General features: G+C 39.4%; 1 protein-coding gene across 2 annotated transcripts in view; it reads right to left on the bottom strand.

Moving 5' to 3' along the window:
• COL19A1 (collagen type XIX alpha 1 chain) overlaps nt 1-24,761 on the bottom strand; it is a 453,176-nt gene that overhangs the window by 364,206 nt on the left and 64,209 nt on the right. The window contains exons 6-8 of one of the 2 annotated variants that reach the window (XM_055433811.2): nt 20,541-20,621; nt 13,579-13,722; nt 12,090-12,125 (exon numbers count right to left, since the gene is read on the bottom strand). In XM_055433811.2, the coding sequence (XP_055289786.2) occupies nt 12,090-12,125; nt 13,579-13,722; nt 20,541-20,621 (261 nt within the window). The remainder of the gene's footprint in view (nt 1-12,089; nt 12,126-13,578; nt 13,723-20,540; nt 20,622-24,761) is intronic. The other variant, XM_088840925.1, reaches the window with a different exon arrangement.

Below are 24,761 nucleotides of genomic sequence, written 5' to 3'. Positions count from 1 at the left end.
GATTGGAATGAAAACTGACCTTTTCCAGTCCTGTGGCCTCTGCTGAGTTTTCCAAATTTGTGGCATATTAAGTGCAGTATATTCACAGCATCATCTTTTAGGATTTGAAATAGCTCAACTTGCATTCCATCACCTCTACTAGCTTTGATGTAGTGATGCTTCCTAAGGCCCACTTGACTTCACATTCCAGGATGTCTGGTTCTAGGTGAGTGATCTTGACATCATGAATATCTGGGTCATGAAGATCTTTTTTGTACAGTTCTTCTGTGTACTCTTGCCATATCTTCTTAGTATCTTCAGATTCTTTTATGTCCATACCATTTCTTCCCTTTATTGTGCCCTTCTTTGCATGAAATGTTCCCTTGGTATCTCTAAGGTTTTTGAAGAGATCTTTCCCATTATACTGTTTTCCTCTATTTCTTTGCATTGATCACTGAAGAAGGCTTTTTTATCTCTCTTTGTTATTCTTTGGAACTCTGCATTCAAATGAGTATATCTTTCCTTTTCTCCTTTGCCTTTAGTTTCTCTTCTCTCAGCTATTTGTAAGGCCTCTTGAAGACAGCCATTTTGCCTTTTTTGAATTTCTTTTTCTTGGGGATGGTCTTCATCACTGCCTCTTGTACAATGTCATGAACTTCCATCCATAGTTCTTCAGGTACTCTGTCTATCAGATCTAGTCCCTTGGATCTATTTCTCACTTCCACTGTATAGTCATAAGGGATTTGATTTAGGTCATGCCTGAGTGGTCTAGAGGTTTTCCCCACTTTCTTCCTCTGGCCTTCTCCCCCTTTCCTCCCTCCTCGGCCTCCCCCGTGCACCCGGTGGGGCCAGAGAGACTGACAGGTGGTTGTGATGAGGCATAACCGGAGGCCACGAAACGTGGATGGCTGCGGGCTCAGAGCCGGCGATGCCAAAGCAGGACCAGGGAACCTGGGAAACACACTTGAGTTCACAGTTGGCCTGTGGGTTTTACATCTCATCAGAGAGCTCTCCCCATTCACATTGTGGATTAGAAGGACATGAGCTCTTCTCCTGCGAGAACTCCAAAATCACACCTTGCTGCTGAACAACCATCAACAGGAGAATGTTGGATCCAACCAAAAAAATATATCCCAAATCCAAAGACAAAGAAGAAGCCCCAGCAAGACGGTAGGATGGGCAAAATTCCATTAAGAATCAAACCCCATCCTTGTGCGCACCAGGACACTCCACAGACACTGAAGCAGACCTGCCTTTGAGTGTTTGAGTGTCTCCTGCGGAGGTATGGTTCAGCAATGGACTGCTGCAGGGGCAGGGGCTCTGGGTGCAGCAGACATGGTATGGCATAAGCCCTCTTGGAGGGGGTCACCATTAACCCCACCACAGAGCCACCAGAACTCACACAGGACTGGGGAAACAGAGTCTTGGAGGGTACAAACAGAACCTTGTGCACCAGGACTCAGAAGAAAGGAGCAGGGACCCCACAGGAGACCGACCCAGACTTGCCCAGGAGTGTCCAGGAGTCTCCGGTGGAAACGTGGGTCAGTGGTGGCCTGCTGCAGGGTCAGGGGCACAGCAGGCAGCAGTGTGTGCATGGGACCTTTTGAAGGAGGTGGCCATTATCTTCAATATCTCCACCATAGGTTAAAAAAACAGGGAGGGAACACAATCCCGCCCATCAACAGAAAATTGGATTAAAGATTTACTGACATGGCCCCGCCCATCAGAACAAGACCCATTTCCCCCTCAGTCAGTCTCTGCCATCAGAAAGCTTCCATCAGCCTCTTATCCTCATCCATCAGAGGGCAGACAGAGTGAAAGCCACAATCACAGAAAAGACACTATACCAAACATAAAACAGTGAAATTAAGAAGCCTAGGGTCTCTTGGAATAATTGCCAACGTTCTGGAGCAACTGTTTTTTGGCAAAGGACCAGACAGCAAACATTTTATAATCTCTGCCACAATCACCAAATGCCACTGTGGACCACAAAAGCAGCCTTAGCCTCTGTGAAGACACATGAGCATGACTATGTTCCAGTAGAACCTGATTTACAAAATCACACAGCAGGCATTTTTGGGCAGCCCTCTGGCAGGGCCACAGTTTGCTGACTCACTTCCACCTCCTCCCAAATACCAGACTTTTCTGGGCACTTTCCCTTCCCATGTGACACAACTGAGTAAAACAGCCACAAAGTTTAATAAAGTAACAAATCAGCATAGCTTTTCCCCAGGAATTCCAGGAGTACCCAATTCACCTTTAAGACCAATCACTGGAAAAGACCCTGATGCTGGGAGGGATTGGGGGCAGGAGGAGAAGGGGACAACAGAGAATGAGATGGTTGGATGGCATCACCGACTCGATGGACATGAGTTTGAGTGAACTCCGGCAGTTGGTGATGGACAGGGAGGCCTGGCATGCTCTGATTCATGGGGTCGCAAAGAGTCAGACACGACTGAGCAACTGAACTGAACACACTGAAATATAGGAATAATCATTCGGAGTTTTTCAAACGTGTACTAACTGCTCAGGTTGTCATAGATGAGTTGCTTTTGCATGCACTAAAGAGTATACCTTAAGTTCTTTCTTCATATTTTTCACAAATTATTAAATTACACTGCTGACAATAAACCAATAGAAAGTTAGCAACAATTATCAAAGAGCTAATCAAAACGCAAACATTCTCCACACAGACATAAACAATTTAGCTTTGTTATTTCATTTACATTTATCAAAGATAAGGAATGATTCTTTCTCTGTTCCTTCAACTAGTACCTGGTGTTTTCAAATCAAATAAGTTATGAAATTTCAGACTCCAAGATACCTATATTTTTATATTTAGTGTGCCTGACCTTCCGTTGCATCCTCCAGGAAAATCCCCGAAGCTGGGTTACTCCATTTGTCTGCTTCCTGCCCTTCTACCTGCCTGGAAAAATTTGCTCAGTGAAGCTGATGAACTACCTTTAATTGCTTTGATGGCTCTTTCACAAATTCAGTCTAATAAACTTATCCTTGAGACAGTGAAAACTAATGTAAACTGTTTGAATTTCTCTATCAGTGATGCTTAGTAGAGATTAATAAATATATCAGAATTTTATGAGTATATAATACCATTATTACACTGATATTCCATGTTGATTTAAGGTACACAAATAAATGTCAACTTCAAATTCCTACAAATTAGATGAGATTATATCAGATGCACTAAAATTACAAAAACAAAAAGAACTTGTCAATTAATCAAATGCGTTCAATATTGTATTGCTGCTGCTGCTGCTGCTAAGTCGCTTCAGTCATGTCCGACTCTGTGCGACCCCATAGACGGCAGCCCACCAGGCTCCCCCGTCCCTGGGATTCTCCAGGCAAGAACACTAGAGTGGGTTGCCATTTCCTTCTCAATATTGTATTAGAAAGGATGAAAAAATATTCTTTACTTCCATAATGACATAGACAAAAAGTCAAAACCATAAATATTAAGTCCTACTTCTCTGACGTTATTACTAAGGGGAAAATATTCCTTCTTTAAATATTATGAACATATTTTGATTCAATTGTTTATTATTGGTGTGGTGTGTCTTTGGAAGGGGCATATAAGTATGCTGGATCGGAAATAAAGGGAAATTCACTAGCAATTTCTGGGTTAACCGACTAGACTCCTCAGAGTGGAAACTTTCATAGACTGAGATTAGAGGGTAGGGGTAGTGGAAAAAAATCAATATTAAAATTTTGCATTATAGAGTCAAGTAAGCTAACAGCTTAAATTATTTTGATTTTCTTTGAAACTATACCAGCAAAGCAATTATTTCATAAAGTCTACACTTTGGGGGAAATGAACTTGATAGGGAAGATAATAATACAAAAATAAACTGGAAAATTATTCCCCAAATAGACCTCAGATCATACTTCCCCTTAGGTTCAGGAACATTGAAATTGAGCTGCTCTTTTATAAAACTCTGAGGGAATTTCAACTCTGAAGTGGATAAAGATATTAACAAGGGTCTTAAAAAACTGAGAAAGTAAAGTGGTTGCTAAGTAATTAGGTTGCTAACTATACTTGCTAAGAAAAGGGAATTAAAAGATTCATAAAATTAAGATAATTGAGTCTAAATGAAAGAAAAGCATTAATTATTATTTCATGTAATGTCATCCAGAGTTTAGTCTTGGAGAGAGGGCATGGTTAGAATGGTTTGATTAGGTGACCTGACACAGAATGCTCATCACAGCTGCGTGTTTTATGAGCAGTGGTTGAATCTCAAATCACCTTTCTCCATGAGAGCAGGTCATCAGCTTTGTGAAGAAAAAAACAGCCATAAATCATACTAATGAAGCTTCACAGTGTGGAGGAGAAAATAGGCAGTAAAGACAAACATTAAATCAAGCCAAAACTTGGGGCATTTTTCCAAATATTTCTGATTCTTCACTAACTAGTTGGCAATATCAAGCTAAGGCTATGTAAAAGTTTTTTCTAAAGCTTTTGCTTTTTAAAGGAAAAAGTGTAATAGAACATTAGTGAATAATATAACAGATCTTTATGATTTAGCTTGCCAAGTTCTTTCTCTACAACCTGACTCTTCACCTTGCCTGGCAAGGGCCCCGAGGCAACTGGGCACAGAATTCACAGGTTCTAGAAACAGCTGAGTTGATGACTCAGACTTTCTTTGTGGTATAATATTCATTCATTCATTCAACACATTTTTAGCTCCTATTATGTGCTGTTCTATGTATGGTGCTTGCAGAACTCATTCTAGTGGGGAAATAAACAGAGGCATAATAATAACATGGCAAGTAACAATAAAAGTGTTAAGAAAATAAAGAACATAGAGGTAGAATGAACGGATGCTTTTCACATAGCAATATCAGAAAGACATTTCTATTTTAAAGTGATTTATGAGACAGAGCCTAAACGATGTGACGGAAAGAGCCAAGTGAAAATCTAGAACATTCCAGGTATAGGTAGCCTGGTACACTGACCCTGGAACAGGCATGAATGGGGGGAGTGTAGGAGCTAACATAGAGACGGTTAGTGGGGTAGGACGGGCTTGACTCGTTGTGGGGAACACTGTGGCCCATGGAAAGAGCTTCAATAGTACCTTGAGGGAAACAGGAAGCCACTGGTGGGTTTTGATCCACTTGAAACAGGATTTACTTACAGGACTATTCAGAACAGTTGTCTAACTCATAGCAAACTGGCATAAATAAAAGTAAAATTTGCTCTTTATGAAGCAGACACAGATTACAGTAAAGATTCTCAAAATTTAACACCTTTAGGAATGTTGTAATGAGTAGTACATAATTTGGAAAGAGATTTGGAAACCGTGTTCTCAAAATCTGTTTCATTTTATCTCCTTGGGCCAAAAATAAAGTGCACCAAAAGACTAGTAATATATACCTTATAGTTAATGAGAAAAATTAAATTACAGTTACCTCTGGATGGTTCCTAACCAGCATCATCTAAGCATAACAATGTAAGGAATCTCTTGAAAAACTAGCACACTATATTTAAGAAAAGTTTTGTCAAATAATATTGGGAACAAAATAAACAGATTTGAATGAATGACTTAAATCATTGATCTTTTGAAGAAATAACTATCATTAAATTATTAATATTTATTATAAGTTTCCATATAATAACAGCTCAAAATTTTTATAACCTAAAACATTTAATCAATTGAATATACTAAGGGAATCTTTCACAGAGATTTGTTTGCTTTTGATCAAGCCACAAAATAAATTAAACTCAACATAAAAGGATTATCTCCACCTCTCTTTCAACATGTAAGCAATTACACTGTAGATAGGAAAGCAGTGAAAACATACATTTATTATCTACTCTGTGCCAGTTCCTAGTACTAAGTATTTCTTCTTCATAATAAGCTGCTGACTCAGCATTATAAAGCATCTGTTTCAAAGCAAGTAAGAGATAGACAGGATTGAATCCCAAATGATTCAGGCTCCAAAGTGGACTCCTGCTAATATACTGCCCCATCAACCTAAATATCCTTTCTTGGTCTTAACAGACCAAAAGGAAAACTTTGAGAATACCATCTGGTTGGCTCAGTAACACGCTACTTCTGATAATTACACAAAATTGACTATTCAATATGCCTAAGAGCAAAAATGACTTCTGATCTTCAAACTATGCAGGCACTAATTTGAGCATCTACTCTTAATAATGAAAATTATACACAAGACTCAAGCACAGATGGACAGCCATCTTTATTTACTGCAAATGGACAGGGAGGCCTGGCGTGCTGTGATTCATGGGGTCGCAAAGAGTCGGTTACAACTGAGTGACTGAACTGAACTGAACTGAACTGAAAGCTGCAGTATCAGAAAGTACAAGAACAGAAATTTACTCATAATCAAACCCTCAAAAGAAAACAATACACCTATGTTTATTACAAGTGCAAAGAAAGCTGATAACATTCATGCTATGGTCATCTGAGTTCATATTTGCACAGCAAGGGTTATGCTGGCTTAATTAAATGCTGGTGCATGTACTGAAACAATAAAGGAAGTATATTGCTGAATTATTTGCCTTGTTCTCTAGATTATCAATATATTTTATCCCAGCTGTTTTTGCCTTGCCAATAAAATCTCTTGTCATTATGACTTTTGGGTAGTCTGGAAGTTAAAACAAATGCTAGTATTTTTTAAATGTACCATAAATGGAAAATTATTTAGTACAATATAACTCATACAGTTTTGCATATTTTATAGACTTGGCATTTAATAAACCTGCTTGCAATTATCATTGGTATTTCTGTGATATAATTTATGACATGATCTCTTTCATTTTTTATTTTATTTGAGTCCTCTCCTTTTCCTTTGTGAATCTAGCTAACTATAGGCAGGTCAATTTTTTTATCTCTTCAGAAAATCAGCTCTTAGCTTCACTGATTTTCTCGATTATATTTTATTCTTTATTTCATTTATTTCTGTTCTAATTTTATTTGCTTCCTTCTTCTAACTTCAACTTCATTCATTTTTCTTTTTCTAGATTGTTAAGGTAGAAAGTCAGGTTATTTATTTAAGCCGTTTCTTGTTTCTTGAGGCAAGCACCTATCACTATGAACTCCCTTCCTGGAACTGCTTTTGTTGCATCCCACAAGTTTTGGCATATTTCCAGTTCTATTTGTCTCAAGGTACTTTTTGATTTCTTTTTGATTTTTTCTTTCATTCATTGATTACTCAGTAGCAGGCATTTAATCTCAACATCAATGAATTTTCCAGTTTTCTTTGTGCAATTAATTTCAAGTTTCATACCACTCTGGTCAGAAGAATATGCTTGATATAATTTTAATTCTTTTAATTCATTAAGACTTGTTTCATGGCCTAAAATACAATATATTCTAGAAAATGTTCCATTTACACTTGAGAAGAATATATTCTATTGCTTTAAGAGGGATTATTCTATATATATCTCTTAAATTCATCTGGCTCATCTGTCATTTAAGGCTAATGTTTCCTTATTGATTTTCTGTCTGGATGAGCTATCCATTGATGTACTGGGGCATTAAAATTCCCTACTATTATTGTATTACTTATTACTTTTCCCTTTATGTATGTTAATATTTTCTTAATATATTTAGCTTTATATATATTAGGTGCATAAATATTTACAAATGTTACATCCTCTTGTTGGACTGATCACTTTATCATTATATAAAACTGATCTTTGTCTCTTTTGACAACTTTAAGGACTATTTTGTCTTATTAATATAGCTACCTCAGCTTTCTTTTGATTTCCATTTGCATGGAATACCTTTTTCCATGCCTTCACTTTCAGTTTTTGTGTGTATTTACATCTAAAGTGGGTGAACTGTAGGTAGTATTTAGATGGATCTTGTTTCCAAACTATATTATAAAGCTATAGTAATTAAAACAGTTTGGTATTTGCACAAAATAGACATATGGATCAATGGAACAGAATGTTGTTATTGTTTAGTTTCTAAGTCATGTCTACCTCTTTTGTGAACACATGGACTACAGCCTGCCAGATTCCTCTGTCCATGGGATTTCCCAAAAAAGAATACTGGAGTGGTTGCCATTTCCTTCTCCAAGGTATCTTTCAAACCCAGGGATTACACCTGCATCTCCTGCATTAGCAGGCAAACTCTTCACCACTGAACCACCAGGGAAGTCCATGGAACAGAATCAGTTCAGTTCAGTCACTCAATCGTGTCTGACTCTTTGCGACCCCATGAATCACAGCACACTAGGCCTCCCTGTCCATCACCAACTCCCGGAGTTCACTCAAACTCACCTCTATTGAGTCAGTGATGTCATCCAGTCATCTCATGCTCTGTTGTCCCCTTCTCCTCCTGCCTCCAATCCCTCCCAGAATCAGAGTCTTTTCCAGTGAGTCAACTCGTCGCATGAGGTGGCCAAAGTATTGCAGTTTCAGCTTTAACATCAGTCCTTCCAATGAACACCCAGGACTGATTTCCTTTAGAATGGACTAGCTGGATATCCTTGCAGTCCAAGGGACTCTCAAGAGTCTTCTCCAACACCACAGTTCAAAAGCATCAACTTTTTGGAGATCAGCTTTCTTCCCAGTCCAACTCTCACATCCATACATGACCACGGGAAAAACCTTAGCCTTGACTAGATGGACTTCGGTTGGCAAAGTAATGTCTCTGCTTTTTAATATGCTATCTAGGTTGGTCATAACTTTCCTTCCAAGGAGTAAGCGTCTTTTAATTTCATTGCTGCAGTCACCACGTGCAGTGATTTTGGAGCCCAAAAAAATAAAGTCTGACACTGTTTCACCTGTTTCCCCATCTATTTCCCATGAAGTGATGGGACCAGATGCCATGATCTTTGTTTTCTGAATGTTGAGCTTCAAGCCAACCTTTTCACTCTCCTCTTTCACTTTCATCAAGAAGCTCTGTAGTTCTTCACTTTCTGCCGTAAGGGTGGTGTCATCTGCATATCTGAGGTTATTGATATTTCTCCCGGGAATCTTCATGCCAGCTTGTGCTTCCTCCAGCCCAGTATTACTCATGATGTACTCTGCATAGAAGTTAAATAAGCAAGGTGACAATATACAGCCTTGATGTACGCCTTTACCTATTTGGAACCAGTCTGTTGTTCCATGTCCAGTTCTGACTGTTGCTCCCTGACCTGCATACAGGTTTCTCAAGAGGCAGGTCAGGTGGTCTGGTATTCCCATCTCTTTCAGAATTTTCCACAGTTTGTTGTGATCCACATAGTCAAATACTTTGACATAGTCAATGAAGCAGAAATAGATTTTTTTCTGGAACTCTCTTGCTTTTTCCATGATCCAGCGGATGTTGGCAATTTGGTCTCTGGTGCCTCTGCCTTTTCTAAAACCAGCTTGAACGTCTGGAAGTTCACGGTTCACATATTGCTGAAGCCTGGCTTGGAGAATTTTGAGCATGACTTTACTAGTGTGTGAGATGAGTGCAATTGTGTGGTAGCTTGAGCATTCTTTGGCATTGCCTTTCTTTGGCACTGGAATGAAAACTGACCTTTTTAGGCCTGTGATCACTGCTGAGTGTTCCAAATTTGCTGGCATATTGAGTGCAGCACTTTCACAGCATCATCTTACAGGATTTGAAATTGCTCAACTGGAATTCCATCACCTCTACTAGCTTTGTTTGTAGTGATGCTTTCTAAGGCCCACTTGACTTCACATTCCAAGATGTCTGGCTCTAGGTCAGTGATCACGTTATCGTGACTATCTTGGTCATGAAGATCTTTTTTGTACAGTTCTTCTGTGTATTCTTGCCACCTCTTCTTAATATCTTCTGCTTCTGTTAGGTCCATACTATTTCTGTCCTTTATCGAGTCCATCTTTGCATTAACAGAATAGCAAACCCCAAAATAAACACACACTTGTATGGTTAATTAAGTTATGACAAAGGAGTCAAGAATATTCACTGAGGAAAGGACACTCTCTTTAATATATAGTGTTGGCTACTTACCACAGCTAAGACATGGAAGAAACCTAATTTGTCCATTGACAGAAGAATGGATAAAGAAGAAGGTTTTACTGTATAGCACAGGGAAATCTGCTCAATGTTATGTAGCAGCCTGGGTGGATGGAAAGTTTCAGGGAGAATGGATAAATGTATATGCATGGCTGAATCCCTTGCTGTCCACTTGAAACAACAACATTGCTAATCAGTTACACTCCAATATAAGTTTAAAAAAAGATGTGGTATGTATATACAATGAAATATTACTCAGTCATAAAAAAGAATGCAATTATGACATTTGTAGCAACAGGGATGGACCAAATGAAGGTCCATACTAAGTGAAGTAAGCCAGATGGTGAAAGACAAATATGATATGATATTGCTTATATGTGAAATCTGAATGGAAGTACTATTTGCAAATCAGACATCTGGTAAGACATATATAATTTTATATCCAAAATGCATAAAGAGGCTATACAACTCAACAGGAAAAAAGCATACAATCCTATTCAAAGTGGGCAGAAAATTTGTATAGATATTTTCCCAAAGAGGATATACAGGAGGCCAACATCACTAATCATCAGGAAAATGAAAATGAAAATCACAATGAGATAACATCTCACAACTGCTAGAAAGGCTATTATCAAAAAGACAAGATATAACAAGTGCTGGTGAGGATAGTTTGGTTGAAGCTTCCTGTGCAACTTTGATGGATCAGTCATTTAGCAGACTTCAGTCTCTTATCTTTTAAAATAAGGAGCCCATGTCGATTATGTAAGTAATTTAAAATCATGGGCTTCCAAGTTAAGACCTGAAAAGGACTTAAATCTGCTTTACCTTGGAAAACAGTAAGAATATAATCAATTCTAAGCTTAGCAGGAATTAATCTATCTAGTAGTTAGCTGAAAAAAAGACATGACTCAAAGAGTGGGGAAGAGGACAGTTGCATTCTGAGAAGAATGGGGAGAAGGGAAGGGAAGTGTCTAAGCATGAATCCTGGCTAGAATCAGATCCACACGCATCTGGCTGTCACCATCTCCTCCAGCACACTCTCTCCCAGACTGTTCCCTTAGGGTCCCGGTAACCCTCTACAGGACCTATTGCTTGAGGCATTGTAAGGTCTTCTATCTCCTTGCAGATGTAAAAATCCTCGCGAACAGGGAACACATCCTATTCTTTCTATTCCCTATAACATCTAGTACTAGTCATGCAGAGAAGGTGTTCAACAAAGGTAAGCCGTTTGAATAAAGTGATGAAAAATCTCCAGTGGAGATCTGTCAGCAAACAGGAGTTTGTCAGTATTTGAAGAAGAAAATGCTAAACCCCAGCTAAGAAACAGACTTTCTTGCTTCACAATTTTGCTTCTGGTTTGCAGGTACATTTTGAAAGTGAAATCACTCAGTCGAGTCCGACTATTTGCGACCACATGGACTGTAGCCTACCAGGCTCCACCATCCATGGGATTTTCCAGGCAAGAGTACTGGAGTGGGTTGCCATTTCCTTCTCCAGGGGATCTTCCCAACCCAGGGATCGGACCCAGGTCTCCTGCATAGCAGGAGAATCAGTTAAGTTCAGTTCAGTCGCTCAGTTGTGTCCGACTCTTTGCAACCCCATGAATCACAGCACGCCAGGCCTCCATGTCCATCACCAACTCCCAGAGTTCACTCAAACTCATGTCCATCGAGTCGGTAATGCCATCCAGCCATCTCATTCTCTGTTGTCCCCATCTCCTCCCGTCCCCAATCCCTCCCAGCATCAGAGTCTTTTGCAGTGAGTCAACTCGTCGCATGAGGTGGCCAAAGTATTGGATTTTCAGCTTTAGCATCAGTCCTTCCAATGAACAGACCAGCCTAATTAGGAACCCAAAAACAGATTTACATGTTGAAGGAAATGGTGACCCACTCCTATATTCTTGCCTAGAGAATCCCATGGAGGGAGGAGCCTGAAAGGCTATAGTCCACGGGGTTGCAAAGAGTCGGACACGACTGAGCTACTTCACTTCACTATAGTCTTCCATATTTCAATAATCAGCACTTAAATATATTCAATAGCTTTTTACAGAAATGCGCATTTGTGTGGGACACAGAAAAAATCAGGTGGAAACAATTTTGAAGTCACTTTTGAGCACATCCTCTTTCATCCTGACAGCATTCGGTGGTGTCTTACCTGTTCTCCTTTCTGTCCAGGTGAGCCTGCTTCTCCCTGAGCAGAAATGAATTTTGTGTTAACACATATTCTGTCACACTGAACTAAATACATATAGTTTACAAATCAGCTGACAATAGTAAGACAAAGCTGTGCTCTCCTGGGAGTTGATGCAGAGCCCTCTGCAGGGTGTCTTTTCTCCCCTCATCAAAGGCTCACTACCCACGTCTTCCAAACACCTGCCAGCATCATCTCTTCCTGGAGCTCTGTCATGGGCTGGGATACGTGCTCTCTTCCACGCCCCCTGCACCTCGTACGGCCTTTCTCACTGAGCTCGCACTGTGGTACTGGTTGCTAGAGGAAATGTAAGGTTCCTCTAAACTTCTAACTCACCCTCCTCCCCACTCCTCCAGCCAGGACAGGAAGCCCTGAGCCTGAGCACACAAGAAGTCACAGCACCTTGGACCTCTAGGAGCTAGGACAAGTTTTCCTACCCTTGGGTACTGGTATAGAGGGAGGCTATCCAGAGGTCACACAGCCTACTTCAAGGACGGGTCCCACGATGCCATTAACATCCACAAAAGACATTCATGTCCCTCGTGGGACCCAGGCTTCCCGGCTAGGAAAGGACAAGTGAAACAAATACTTTGGGCAAAAACAGCCCTTCTGCATCCCCCGCACAACTCACAGCAGAGGGGAAATCTGGGTGGGTATTTGGAGTAGTGGACAGAAACAGTCTCCACACGACAGAAACACAGTATGTGAAGTACCTTTGGGTATGTGTTGAAGGGCAGACACTGTGTTTCCATCAAGTTGTGAATTCCCTTAATTGAAAGTAAAGTGCTCAGTTGTGTCTGACTCTTTGTGACCCCATGGACCGTCACCTACCAGGCTCCTCCGGCCATAGGATTTTCCAGGCAAGAGTATCTGCTGCTGCTGCTGCTAAGTCACTTCAGTCGTGTCCGACTCTGTGCGACCCCACAGGCAGAAGCCCACCAGGCTCCCCCGTCCCTGGGATTCTCCAGGCAAGAACACTGGAGTGGGTTGCCATTTCCTTCTCCAATCCATGAAAGTGAAAAGTGAAAGGGAAGTCGCTCAGTTGTGTCTGACCCTTCGTGACCCCGTGAACTGCAACCTACCAGGCTCCTCCGTCCATAGGATTTTCCAGGCAAGAGCACCTGACTGGTTGCCATTTTCTTCTCCAGAATTTCCATGACTGCAGCCTACTCCTGGCATGTGTTTCATCCTCATACATAGCCTGTCGTACAGGTGGTTCCTCCCTTTATTTTCCTTTTATTCTACTTCCCACCCAGGAAAGAAGGTCAGATGGCCTTGGAACTATCCAGATTTAAATTGAGGGAATCCTAACCCAAGACTGTCTCTTTAATCCACCCAGAGACTGAGGGGCCAGGCACCTGATTCAACTCACACTAGAGGGCAAGCTGCGTTCTGTGCACCAGGGTCACACATAGGCCTGGCTCACAGTGGGGAGCGGCTTTCCCGTGGGCACAGGTGAAGACGAGCATACCTTGTGTGGCTTGCACTGGCACTGGTCTGCGAGTTTCTGCTTTGCTGGCAGAAATGGAGATATTCTGCTGGCATGAGCAGGTGCTGGTGATGCTGCAGTACCTCCAAAGCCAGGCTGCTCTGGGCACTGAAATCCAGAAAGAGGCTTTAGGATACAGAGTCAATTCCAAACACTGTGACATTCCCAGCACTGATTCCCACCAAACTAGGCATGGTTGGGTTTACCTGCAAGAACTTCCTCCTAACAACCAAAGGTTCACACCAGCATGTGAAAATCCATAACGACTCTGCCCTTTCACTAGCCTCCTAGTTTCTGTTACAATGACAACACACTAGAATTGTATTAAAATGCCAGGTTTGGTGAGAAATTCTAAAGCTATTATATGTGACTTTATGACAAGTACAGCAACATCAAACATTTATAAGAACTGAATTGTTACAGTGAAATGCTTTACACAAATAACATTGATATATGTGTTCTGGAAACAAATTTAGAAAAAAAGAATGTAATTCGAACTTGTAAAACGTTTACTTCAACAAGATGATGATCAGTTCAATTCAGTTCAGTTGCTCAGTCGTGTCCGATTGTTTGCGACCCCATGAATCACAGCACGCCAGGCCTCCCTGTTTATCACCAACTCCCGGAATTCACTCAAACTCATGTCCATCGAGTCGGTGATGCCATCCAGCCATCTCATCCTCTGTCATCCCCTTCTCCTCCTGCCCCCAATCCCTCCCAGCATTAGAGTCTTTTCCAATGAGTCAACTCTTCGCATGAGGTGGCCAAAGTATTGGATGACGATAAAGACATGTAAAAGTAAAAAATAAACTCTTTTATGCTCTAAGGTGGTATATATTCACTCAAAATATGTATATCTTATTCCATTCCATTGTTATATAAAGTTATTAAAATCTTCCCTGTAACAAAGTGATGACTTTTATCATTTCTCCACTGGGTTCATAACATGTTGGGACATGAAGTAAAATTTGGTTTCAAAGAAATGAACTTTTTTTCTATCAAAAAATAAACCCAGATGGAGCATCTGAAGAAGATAAATGTTTCCTTTCCCCTGAACATCATTTACAAGAGTCCTTACCACGGTTTGTAACTCTGAATCTGCAATTTCATGAATTTACAATTTCATATCTCTGAATTTGCAGTTTAGGGGGAAGGCTTCACACATTACTTTATATACTACAAATTATATATATCTGGGAAAGTATTGTCAGGATACAAAATTAAAATATTGTCCATGGTTATTTATCGTAGTGAGATCACCGTTGATATTTACTTCCTTCTTTGAAGTTGGCTATATTTTCCAAATTTTATATTGTAAACATAAATTGCTTTTCAAACAAAAAAAAATTTTGAAAAATGGGTAGCATTCTAATGCTTTTGAGCACAGTAAACACTATAAGAAAAAGTACAGTTTCCTGTCTTTATCACTAGTTCTATCAAATTTACTGTCTGCAGATTTAGTAATTAGCTATTCAGTTACTGACATTAAATTTCCAAGTTTATAGTCTAAAAATTACATTAGAATTAAATACACAGGATTATCACTAAAACAGTCCATTTATCTCATATGATTTGATACAGTTTTCCAGCCAGGTCCTGCCCTGTGTCTCATGGGTTCAGTTTAGTTAATTGAGATGCAGTTGAAGCTCACAATTTTGCTCTGGATAACTGATTCACTACTTTATATTGGGGATTTAAATGACTTTAAAAACATGTCTCAGGCTTCACTATAAAGCTGCCCACACATTAAAAAAATGTGCCAACATGGAACATAAGACATACAAGTAAAGTCCCCGTTCTTCATAAAACCTTTGGTTTTTATTTCAGTTAATTAGCCCTCAACATTTTAATAATCTCTCTCATTTATTTTCAACAAATGTTTCTTATTTTCTCTTTCTCTCCTTGTTTATTCTTCATTCTCTCTGTCTAGGTCTGTAGTCAGAAACATGAAACCTGACTGCTTCAGATAAAGAAAAGCTAATTAATATCAGCAAGGAAATATATTTATAGATTATCCTGAATAAATTTCACTTTTGAAATATGCTATAAAATATTAATAACAGAAAGGATGTCTGAGTTGAATTACAGGACAAAATTAGATTTTTAAGCAAGTACATTAAAATTTCCTAAGTTCAAATATTGAAAAAATATATAGTTTATGCCAGAATTATAGCAGATGTACTGAATTAACTTTCCAAAACATACATTTCTATTAAATGTAAATGTAGCATGTTCTATTTTCTGTTAAACAGGAACATAATGGTGATGCCCCCCATAAATACTTGTGAGCAGGAAAAGAAGATGTCTTGTATTATTTTTTCCAAGGCTGGAGATGAATTCCTACCTTATTTTCTACTCTTTAAAACTAAATCTTTTTAAAACATGATTTTTTCATGTGTGCGGTCATGTCACTGTTTTTAATTATCAAATCATGCAATTGAATGTATTGCCTCTTTCCTTAAACAATTTTCTTATAATTCAAGTTGGAGTGACTGTTGGTCAAGAATATAATATTTAGGTACAACAAAACATCATTACATGAAAAATCAGAAAGAGAAATTAAGGAGTCAATACCATTCACCATTGCAACTAAAAGAATAAAATATCTAGAAATAAACCTACTTAAGGAGACAAACGACCTGTACACAGATAACTATAAGATACTGATGAAAGAAATCAAAGACGACATAAACAGATGGAGAGATATTCCATGTTCCTGGGTAGGAAGACTCAATATTGTGAAAATGACTAAACTACCAAATGCAATCTACAGATTCAATGCAATACCTATCAAATTGCCACTGGTATTTTCCATAAAACTAGAACAAAAGAATTCACAATTCATATGGAAACACAAAAGACCCCAAATAGCCAAGGCAGTCTTGAGAAACAAGAACAGAGCTGGAGGAATCAACCTTAGTGACTTCAGGTTATACTACAAAGCTACAGTCATCAAGAGAGTATGGTACTGGCACAAATGCAGAAATATAGACCAATGGAACAGGATAGACAACCCAGAGATAAACCCAGGCACCTATGGGTACCTTATTTTTGACAAAGGAGACAAGAATAAGCAATGGGGCAAAGGCAGCCTTTTTAATAAGTGGTGATGGGAAAACTGGACAGCTACATGCAAAAGAATGAAATGAGATCACTACTTAACACATATACAAAGATAAACTCAAAGTAGACCAGAAACTATTAAACTCATAGAGGATAACATAGGCAGAATACTTGATGACACAAATCAAAGCAAGATCTTCTATGACCCACCTCCTAGAGTAATGGAAATAAAAACAAGTGGGACCTAATTAAACTTAAAAGCTTTTGCACAGCAAAGGAAACTACATACAAGGTGAAAAGACAATCCGCAGAATGGGAGAAAATAATAGCAAATGAAACAACTGTAAAGAATTAATTTCCAAAATATACAAGCAGCTCATACAACTCAACACCCGAAAAGCAAACAACCCAATCAAAAAGTGGGAAAGGGACCTCAAGAGACATTTCTCCAAAGAAGACATACAGATGGCTAACAGACACATGAAAAGATGTTCAACATCACTCATTATCAGAGAAATGCAAATCAAAACTACAATGAGATAATACCTCACACCAGTCAGAATGGCGATCATCATCAAAAAGTCTACAGACAATAAATGCTGGAGAGGGTGTGGAGAATAGGGAACACTCTTCCACTGTTGGTGGGAATGTAAACTGATACAGCCACTATGAAAGATGGTACGGAGACTCCTTACAAAACTAGGAATAAAACCACCAGAAATCCCACTCCTAGGCATATACCCTGAGGAAATAAAAACTGAAAAAGACACATGTATCCCAGGGTTCACTGCAGTGCTATTTACAATAGCTAGAACATGGAAGTAACCCAGATGTCCATCGACAGATAAATGGATAAAGAAGTTGTGGTACGTATATTCAATGGCATACTACTCAGCCATAAAAGGAACATATTTGAATCTGTCCTAATGAGGTGGATGAAACTACAGCCTGTTCTAATGAGGTGGACGAAACAGAGTGAAGTAAGTCAGAAAGAGAAATATAAATATTGTATACTGATGCTTTTGAACTGTGGTGTTAGAGAAGACTCTTGAGAGTCCCTTGGACTACAAGAAGATCCAGCTGCTGCTGCTGCTGCTAAGTCACTTCAGTCATGTCCGACTCTGTGTGACCCCATAGACGGAAGCCCACCAGGCTCCCCTGTCCCTGGGATTCTCCAGGCAAGAACACTGGAGTGGGTTGCCATTTCCTTCTCCAATGTGTGAAAGTGGAAAGTGAAAAGTGAAAGTGAAGTCGCTCAGTCGTGTCCGACCCTTAGCGACCCCACAGACTGCAGCCTACCAGGCTCCTCCATCCATGGGATTTTCTAGGCAAGAGTACTGGAGTGGCTTTCCATTGCCTTCCAGCTAGTCCATCCTAAAGGAAATCAGTCCTGAGTGTTCATTGGAAGGACTGATGTTGAAGCTGAAACTCCAATACTTTGGCCACCTGATGCAAAGGGCTGACTCATTTGAAAAGACCCTGATGAAGGGAAAGATTGAAGGCAGAAAGAGAAGGGGATGACAGAGGATGAGGTGGCTGGATAGCATCACCAACTCAATAGACATGAGTTTGGGTAAACTCCGGGAGTTGGTGATGGACAGGGAGGCCTGGCATGCTCATGGGGCCACAAAGAGTCGGACATGACTGAACGACTGAACTGAACTGATACTGACATATATATATATGGAATCTGAAGAGATGGCACTGATGAATTTATTTTCAGGTCAGCAATGGAGAAACACGCAGAGAACAGACCTATGGACATGGTGGGAGGAGAGGAGGGAGAAGGGGAGATGTATAGAGAGAGTAATATAGAAATTTACAATACCATATGTAAAATGGATAGTCAATGGGAATTGGCTGTGTGACACAGGGAACTCAAGCAGGGCTCTGCAACAGGCTGAAGGGTGGGATGGTGAGGGAGATAGGAGGGAGGTCCAGGAGGGAGGGGCATGGGTATACCTATGGCTGATTCTTGTTGATGTATGAGAGAAGACCACAAAATTCTGTACAGCAATTATCCTTCAATTAAAAAACTTTTTAAAAAGAAAATGAACCATTATATTACTTTTCAATCAAGGAAAATTATTAGTTTTAAGATTTCTCACATAAAAGAAGCATAATTGATGAAAGAAAAACTTTTGGAGAATTCACATCTTCAAGATTTAAACGTGTGGCTCCAGGAGGTCTAGGTATTTCAAGTCTGTATATCGGCATTCTAAATTATCTTTTCAGATATTTATAGAAAGATATTTGGCTGGCTTTCATTGAAATGAGAGCCATGAACTAGGCTGGAGATACAATTTATTAAACCAAGTTACATAAGCAAAATATACAATTTTAAGAGATTCAGCTATGCTTTGAGTCAGTTGGTCACATTATTATTCTACTACCCAAAGTGAGAGATAAAAGTTTAAAACATTTTTAATTACTAAATTATTAATAAAATTTCATTTTCAATGGTTTAAGTGTAGAACTTCTGGGAAATCTGACACAAAGAATAATATTTTCACGTTTTGCTTTTAATTTTTATATGTTATTTCTGTTAAAGACTTCTTATAATTAATCCCTTTCAAACTACAGTCAAGAAACAATGTTTTGACCCCTTTTACAAACAAAGCACTAGGAATCATAAAAGAAGCATACAAAAGTATAATCCCATCAATGAATTTAAAAGGTAGTTGAATAAATTGAAAACAAATACAGCTATATCTAATGATATAAGGTGCACACATGGCCATTGCAATAAGAGATACTTAAAGTACTGAACTGAGTACTCTTTGAATGAAACGTTAGTATAAGAAAGCAATAGTTGCAGAGTTAGGTGGAGGATATTAAGAATTAGAGGCTAAGAAACTGCATAACTTGCGGTGAACAGAGAGTGACCAAAGGCTTGGACAGAGGGATGAGTAGAGGGCAGAGAATGTGCCTTATTGATGTTAGCTAGTGGAGAAGGCAATGGCAAGCCACTCCAGTACTCTTGCCTAGAAAATCCCATGGATGGAGGAGCCTGGTAGGCTGCAGTCCGTGGGGTCGCTAAGGGTCGGACACGACTGAGCGACTTCACTTTCACTTTTCACTTTCCACTTTCACACATTGGAGAAGGAAATGGCAACCCACTCCAGTGTTCTTGCCTGGAGAATCCCAGGGACAGGGGAGCCTGGTGGGCTTCCGTCTATGGGGTCACACAGAGTCGGACATGACTGAAGTGACTTAGCAGCAGCAGCAGCAGCAGCAGCAGCAGCAGCAGCAGCAGCAGCCTTGTTCCTTAGCACAATGCCCAAAAGATCAATGCTTTCAAAGAACAGATGTTCACTGGAAGAATGTAAATGAATCTACAAAGTAGTGATTTGGAGACTTATTCTGGTTGTACTGGGGATGGGAAAGGCTGATGGCATGATAATGCAACAGTCTAGGCACAAAGTAAAGGCAAAAACAGGAGCAGGGGAAGATGCAGTGGAAAAAAATCTCTCACAAAGGAAAATTGCCCAGAATGGGTGGCAGGCTAGAAGAGAGAAGTGAGTAAGGATAACATGATCACAGATGTAAAACCCCTGTAACTGGAAAATGATGACCCTTCTGTTAGAACATGTCAGAACACAGTTTAGGAATAAAGGCATGGATGGATTCTCTTTTACTCATGTTGAGTCCAAAGTAAGGCCATATCACTCCTGAAGTTCGGGATAAAACACTGGGATTAAAATGGTGGCAAGAAATGATGGGAAGGCCTCAAGAGGGGTCTCTGGCTTGGAACTATTTGCTCAACTGGTTTCAACAGCACATGTTCTGGGCTGCTGTACACATGACTCTACAGCCCAGCAACTGGCCTTCTATGGTCTTCACACATCAGAAAATGAACTTACCTTAATGTCTGATATCTCGCAACATGTTTCTTGGGCTATGAAGTTCCAGTTGCAGTAGATCTGAAGCTGGTGAAGTTCAATCTATTAAAAAAATTAGTAATAAGATTAATGTTGTTTGAAAATCACATTGGGGCATTTGAAAATGTTGTTAACTGGAAAGAAAAAAATAAGTTAATACAAATAAATCACTGGCAGATATTTTGGGTTTTATTTCATTTAGGATTCATGATTTTTATGGACAGTTTGAGAAGTAGTAATGGACCCAGTTTTTGAGACAGATCTATATGTAAAGAAAATCACATAATAAGAGCAACTGCAAATCTTTTCTCCTTGTTTCAAACCATGAAAAAAGAAGTATTTAATTAGAGATAATGCACTACAATAAAGTATGCTCACAAAATGAGGAATATTTCAAAGTAAAAAAATTCTGGAGAAAAAGTAAAGTAAAAGGTATGAGCTCACGATGGAAAAGCCTTTATCTGTAGTTCCAGACCTCCAACTTGAGAGACTAAAACAGATGCTCAATTCCCAAGGTGGGGAAAAAATGGTATTTAGTTTTATCTATTTTTCATGGATTCTGTTTAATACCTATGGATTTTACATTATATGACATACTCCTGACCAAGACTCACAATTTTTTCAAAAATAATTGATTCTTCTCTTTGCTCAGCAAATTCACATTTGTTGGTATTTGGATATGGAATTAAAAGTAGTTTCAGGAAAGTACAATCATTCCTGTAAAGGCAAGGTCAGATAACCACATCAGAGAAAGCAAATGGTATAGACTATTGGCAAAATTTCAGTATGAGAGAAGGGCAGAGGCACTGTTTTAAATTAGCCTATGGTTTCAAATTTAATAGATTATTAATGATTAATCATATGATGATTTGACACATAATATAGGCCATAAACAGCCTCTTCCCCCTTGCCTTCTATTCCTCCTCCCCATCTTTCTCTCTCTCTCTCTCCTCTTCTCTTCCCCCTCTTTCTCTGTATCCTAATGTAACAGAGGTAGATTATATATTTCTTTGAGATTATTTTCTACAGTGAGACCCAACTGTAATAACAGTTAATTCTATGATAACAGAAAGCAAATATCTGTGGTTAGCTCTGAATCTCTACCCCAACACCAAAAAAGCAAGAAAGGAGGAAAAAAGCTGTAACTATTCTCTACACTGAAATGAACAGAATCATTTCAGCTCATAGAAAGCATCAAGAATGCCAGACGTCTTTCGGATTCATGAGCAGCTTAAGATTTGCAGCCAATGCAAAATTCTGAGATGAAATGAAAAATGAAACGTAATGATTTCTTCTCTATAACTTTTCCCAAGGTTATTGAAGTAAGCTTGTATTTATAAAGCTTAAGTACACTGTCTTACATAGTCTAATGAAACAGCAGGCAGTAACATACCCATTAAATAGAATGAAGAATGAGGAGACTCCCATTAATATTTTCCTTAACTAAAACTAATTTATCATCAACACTGTTACCTGAATAGTCAATAAATATTGAAATTCTGTTATGTATCATCCACTGTTCTAGGCCTTCATATGAATTATTTTACTTAACTGAAGATAGATGACCAATTTTTCATGGATTAGAATCTAATAAAGTACGTATGACACTGAAATTATAATCAGCCTAGTTTAATTATGCTTTTTTAATTCATTAGTTACTTTAGAACCTTTCATTGACACAGTGCTTTAGAATAAGCATACACTGATTCTGTCACAAGGAATTTGTTTTAAAAAATACTTTTATCAGTTATGTCACCTATTTCTCTACACAAAAGCTCATGGGTAGTACATGTGCAATCAAATGTAATCACTAAAAGTTTTTATCAATAAATCAGTTCAGTTCAGTCGCTCAGTCGTGTCCGACTCCTTGCGATCCCATGAGTCACAGCACGCCAGGACTCCCTGTCCATCACCAATTCCCAGAGTTCACTGAAACTCATGTCCATCAAGTCGGTGATGCCATCCAGCCATCTCATTCTCTGTCATCCCCTTCTCCTCCCGCCCCCAATCCTTCCCAGCATCAGAGTCTTTTCCAGTGAGTCAACTCGTCGCATGAGGTGGCCAAAGTATTGGAGTTTCAGCTTTAGCATCAGTCTTTTCAATGAACACCCAGGATTGATCTCCTTTAGAATGGACTGGTTGGATCTCCTTGCAGTCCAAGGGACTCTCAAGAGTCTTCTCCAGCACCACAGTTCAAAAGCATCAATTCTTCAGCGATCAGCTATCTTTACAGTCCAACTCTCACAGCCATACATGACCACTGGGAAAACCATAGCCTTGACTAGACGGCTCTTGGTTGGCAAAGTAATGTCTCTTTAATATACTATCTAGGTTGGTTACATTCTGAATAAACAAAACATTTTCACATTACAACAGACCTTATAAATCACAGAGTTTGTATGGAGATGATAAAAATAATTAGTCTACTTACAGTTTTAGTAGGATTAAGAATATTTGAAAAATAAAATGTATTTTACTTGTCTAACTTAAATAGTGAATATCTCTTTTAAAAGCTCCATCATTGTGATAATGGCTTAATATTATTCTTAAGTGAACTACGATTCCACATTAAACCATAAAATCATTGTAAAACTACAATGTTCACACTGTATCTTTTATCAGAACACACAGAGATATTCTTTAGTCTCAGATTGTTCCCTTGAGTAAGAAGTTAATCAAACACAGGACACATTACTCAACCTCCAGAGAGGAGCTCTGAGCCAGAACCCACTCTTGCAATAACTTGTTCCTCTCTCATTGCTACCTCTCTCTCAAAGCCTAGGCACTTATATCCTAATCCTAAAGCTCTTTGGTTCCTGCAGTTCCCCACTTTACCCTCACTAGCCATGTGGGAGATCAGATTCCACTCAATAGCAGAGTTCCAGCAAGAGCAACCATCACTCCCTACTGTTGTCCTCAGAATTTCCTGAGATCACTTCCTATCTATCTACACTCCTCCCATTGCTGGAAGTTACATCTCAGGTTTAGCTGCTGAGACCCACTTCCTCCTCTGACTTTGGAGAGACCATTCTGAAAGGTCTGCCTAGGACTGCGGTCAATCAATTCAGTTCAGTTCAGTTGCTCAGTCATGTCTGACTCTTTGCAACCCCATGAACCGCAGCATGCCAGGCCTCCCTGTCCATCACCAAATCCCGGAGTCCACCCAAACCCATGTCCATTGAGTCGGTGATGCCATCCAACCATCTCATCCGCTGTTGTCTCCTTCTCCTCCTGCCCTCCATCTTTCCCTGCATCAGGGTCTTTTCAAATGAGTCAGCTCTTCACATCAGGTGGTCAAAGTACTGAAGTTTCAACTTCAACAGCAGTCCTTCCAATGAACACCCAGGACTGATCTCCTTTAGGATGGACTGGTTGGATCTCCTTGCAGTCCAAAGTACTCTCAAGAGTCTTTCCCAACACCACAGTTCAAAAGCATCAATTCTTCAGCACTCAGCTTTCTTTATAGTCCAGCTCTCACATCCATACATGACCACTAGACAAACCATAGCCTTGACTAGACAGACTTTGTTGACAAAGTAATGTCTTTGCTTTTTAATATGCTGTCTAGGTTGGTCATAACTTTCCTTCTAAGGAGTAAAAGTTTTTTAATTTCATGGCTTCAATCACCATCTGCAGTGATTTTGGAGCCCAGAAAAATATAGTCAGCCACTATATAAAATATAAAATAAAAATATAAATAGCCACTGTTTCCATTGTTTCCCCATATATTTGTCATGAAGTGATGGGACCAGATGCCATGATCTTAGTTTTCTGAATGTTGAGTTTTAAGCCAACTGTTTCACTCTCCTCTTTCACTTTCATCAAGCGGCTCTTTAGTTATTCACTTTCTGCCAAGTGTGATGTCATCTGCATATCTGAGATTATTGATATTTCTCATGCCAATCTTGAATCCAGCTTGAGATTCCTCCAGTCCAGTTTTCTCATGATGTACTCTGCATATAAGTTAAATAAGCAAGGTGACAATATACAGCCTTGGCGTACTCCTTTAGGTATTTGGAACCAGTCTGTTGTTCCATGTCCAGTTCTAACTGTTGCTTCCTGACCTCTCAAGAGGCAGGTCAGATGGTCTGATATTCCCATCTCTTTCAGAATTTTCCACAGTTTGTTGTGATCCACACAGTCAAAGACTTTGACATAGTCAATGAAGCATAAATAGATGTTTTTCTGGAACTCTCTTGCTTT

Source organism: Moschus berezovskii, chromosome 10, assembly GCF_049115385.1.
Source record: "Moschus berezovskii isolate FMDL1 chromosome 10, NW_MosBer_1.0, whole genome shotgun sequence".
NCBI lineage: Eukaryota > Metazoa > Chordata > Mammalia > Artiodactyla > Moschidae > Moschus > Moschus berezovskii.
This window is presented reverse-complemented; position numbering and strand designations above follow the sequence as displayed.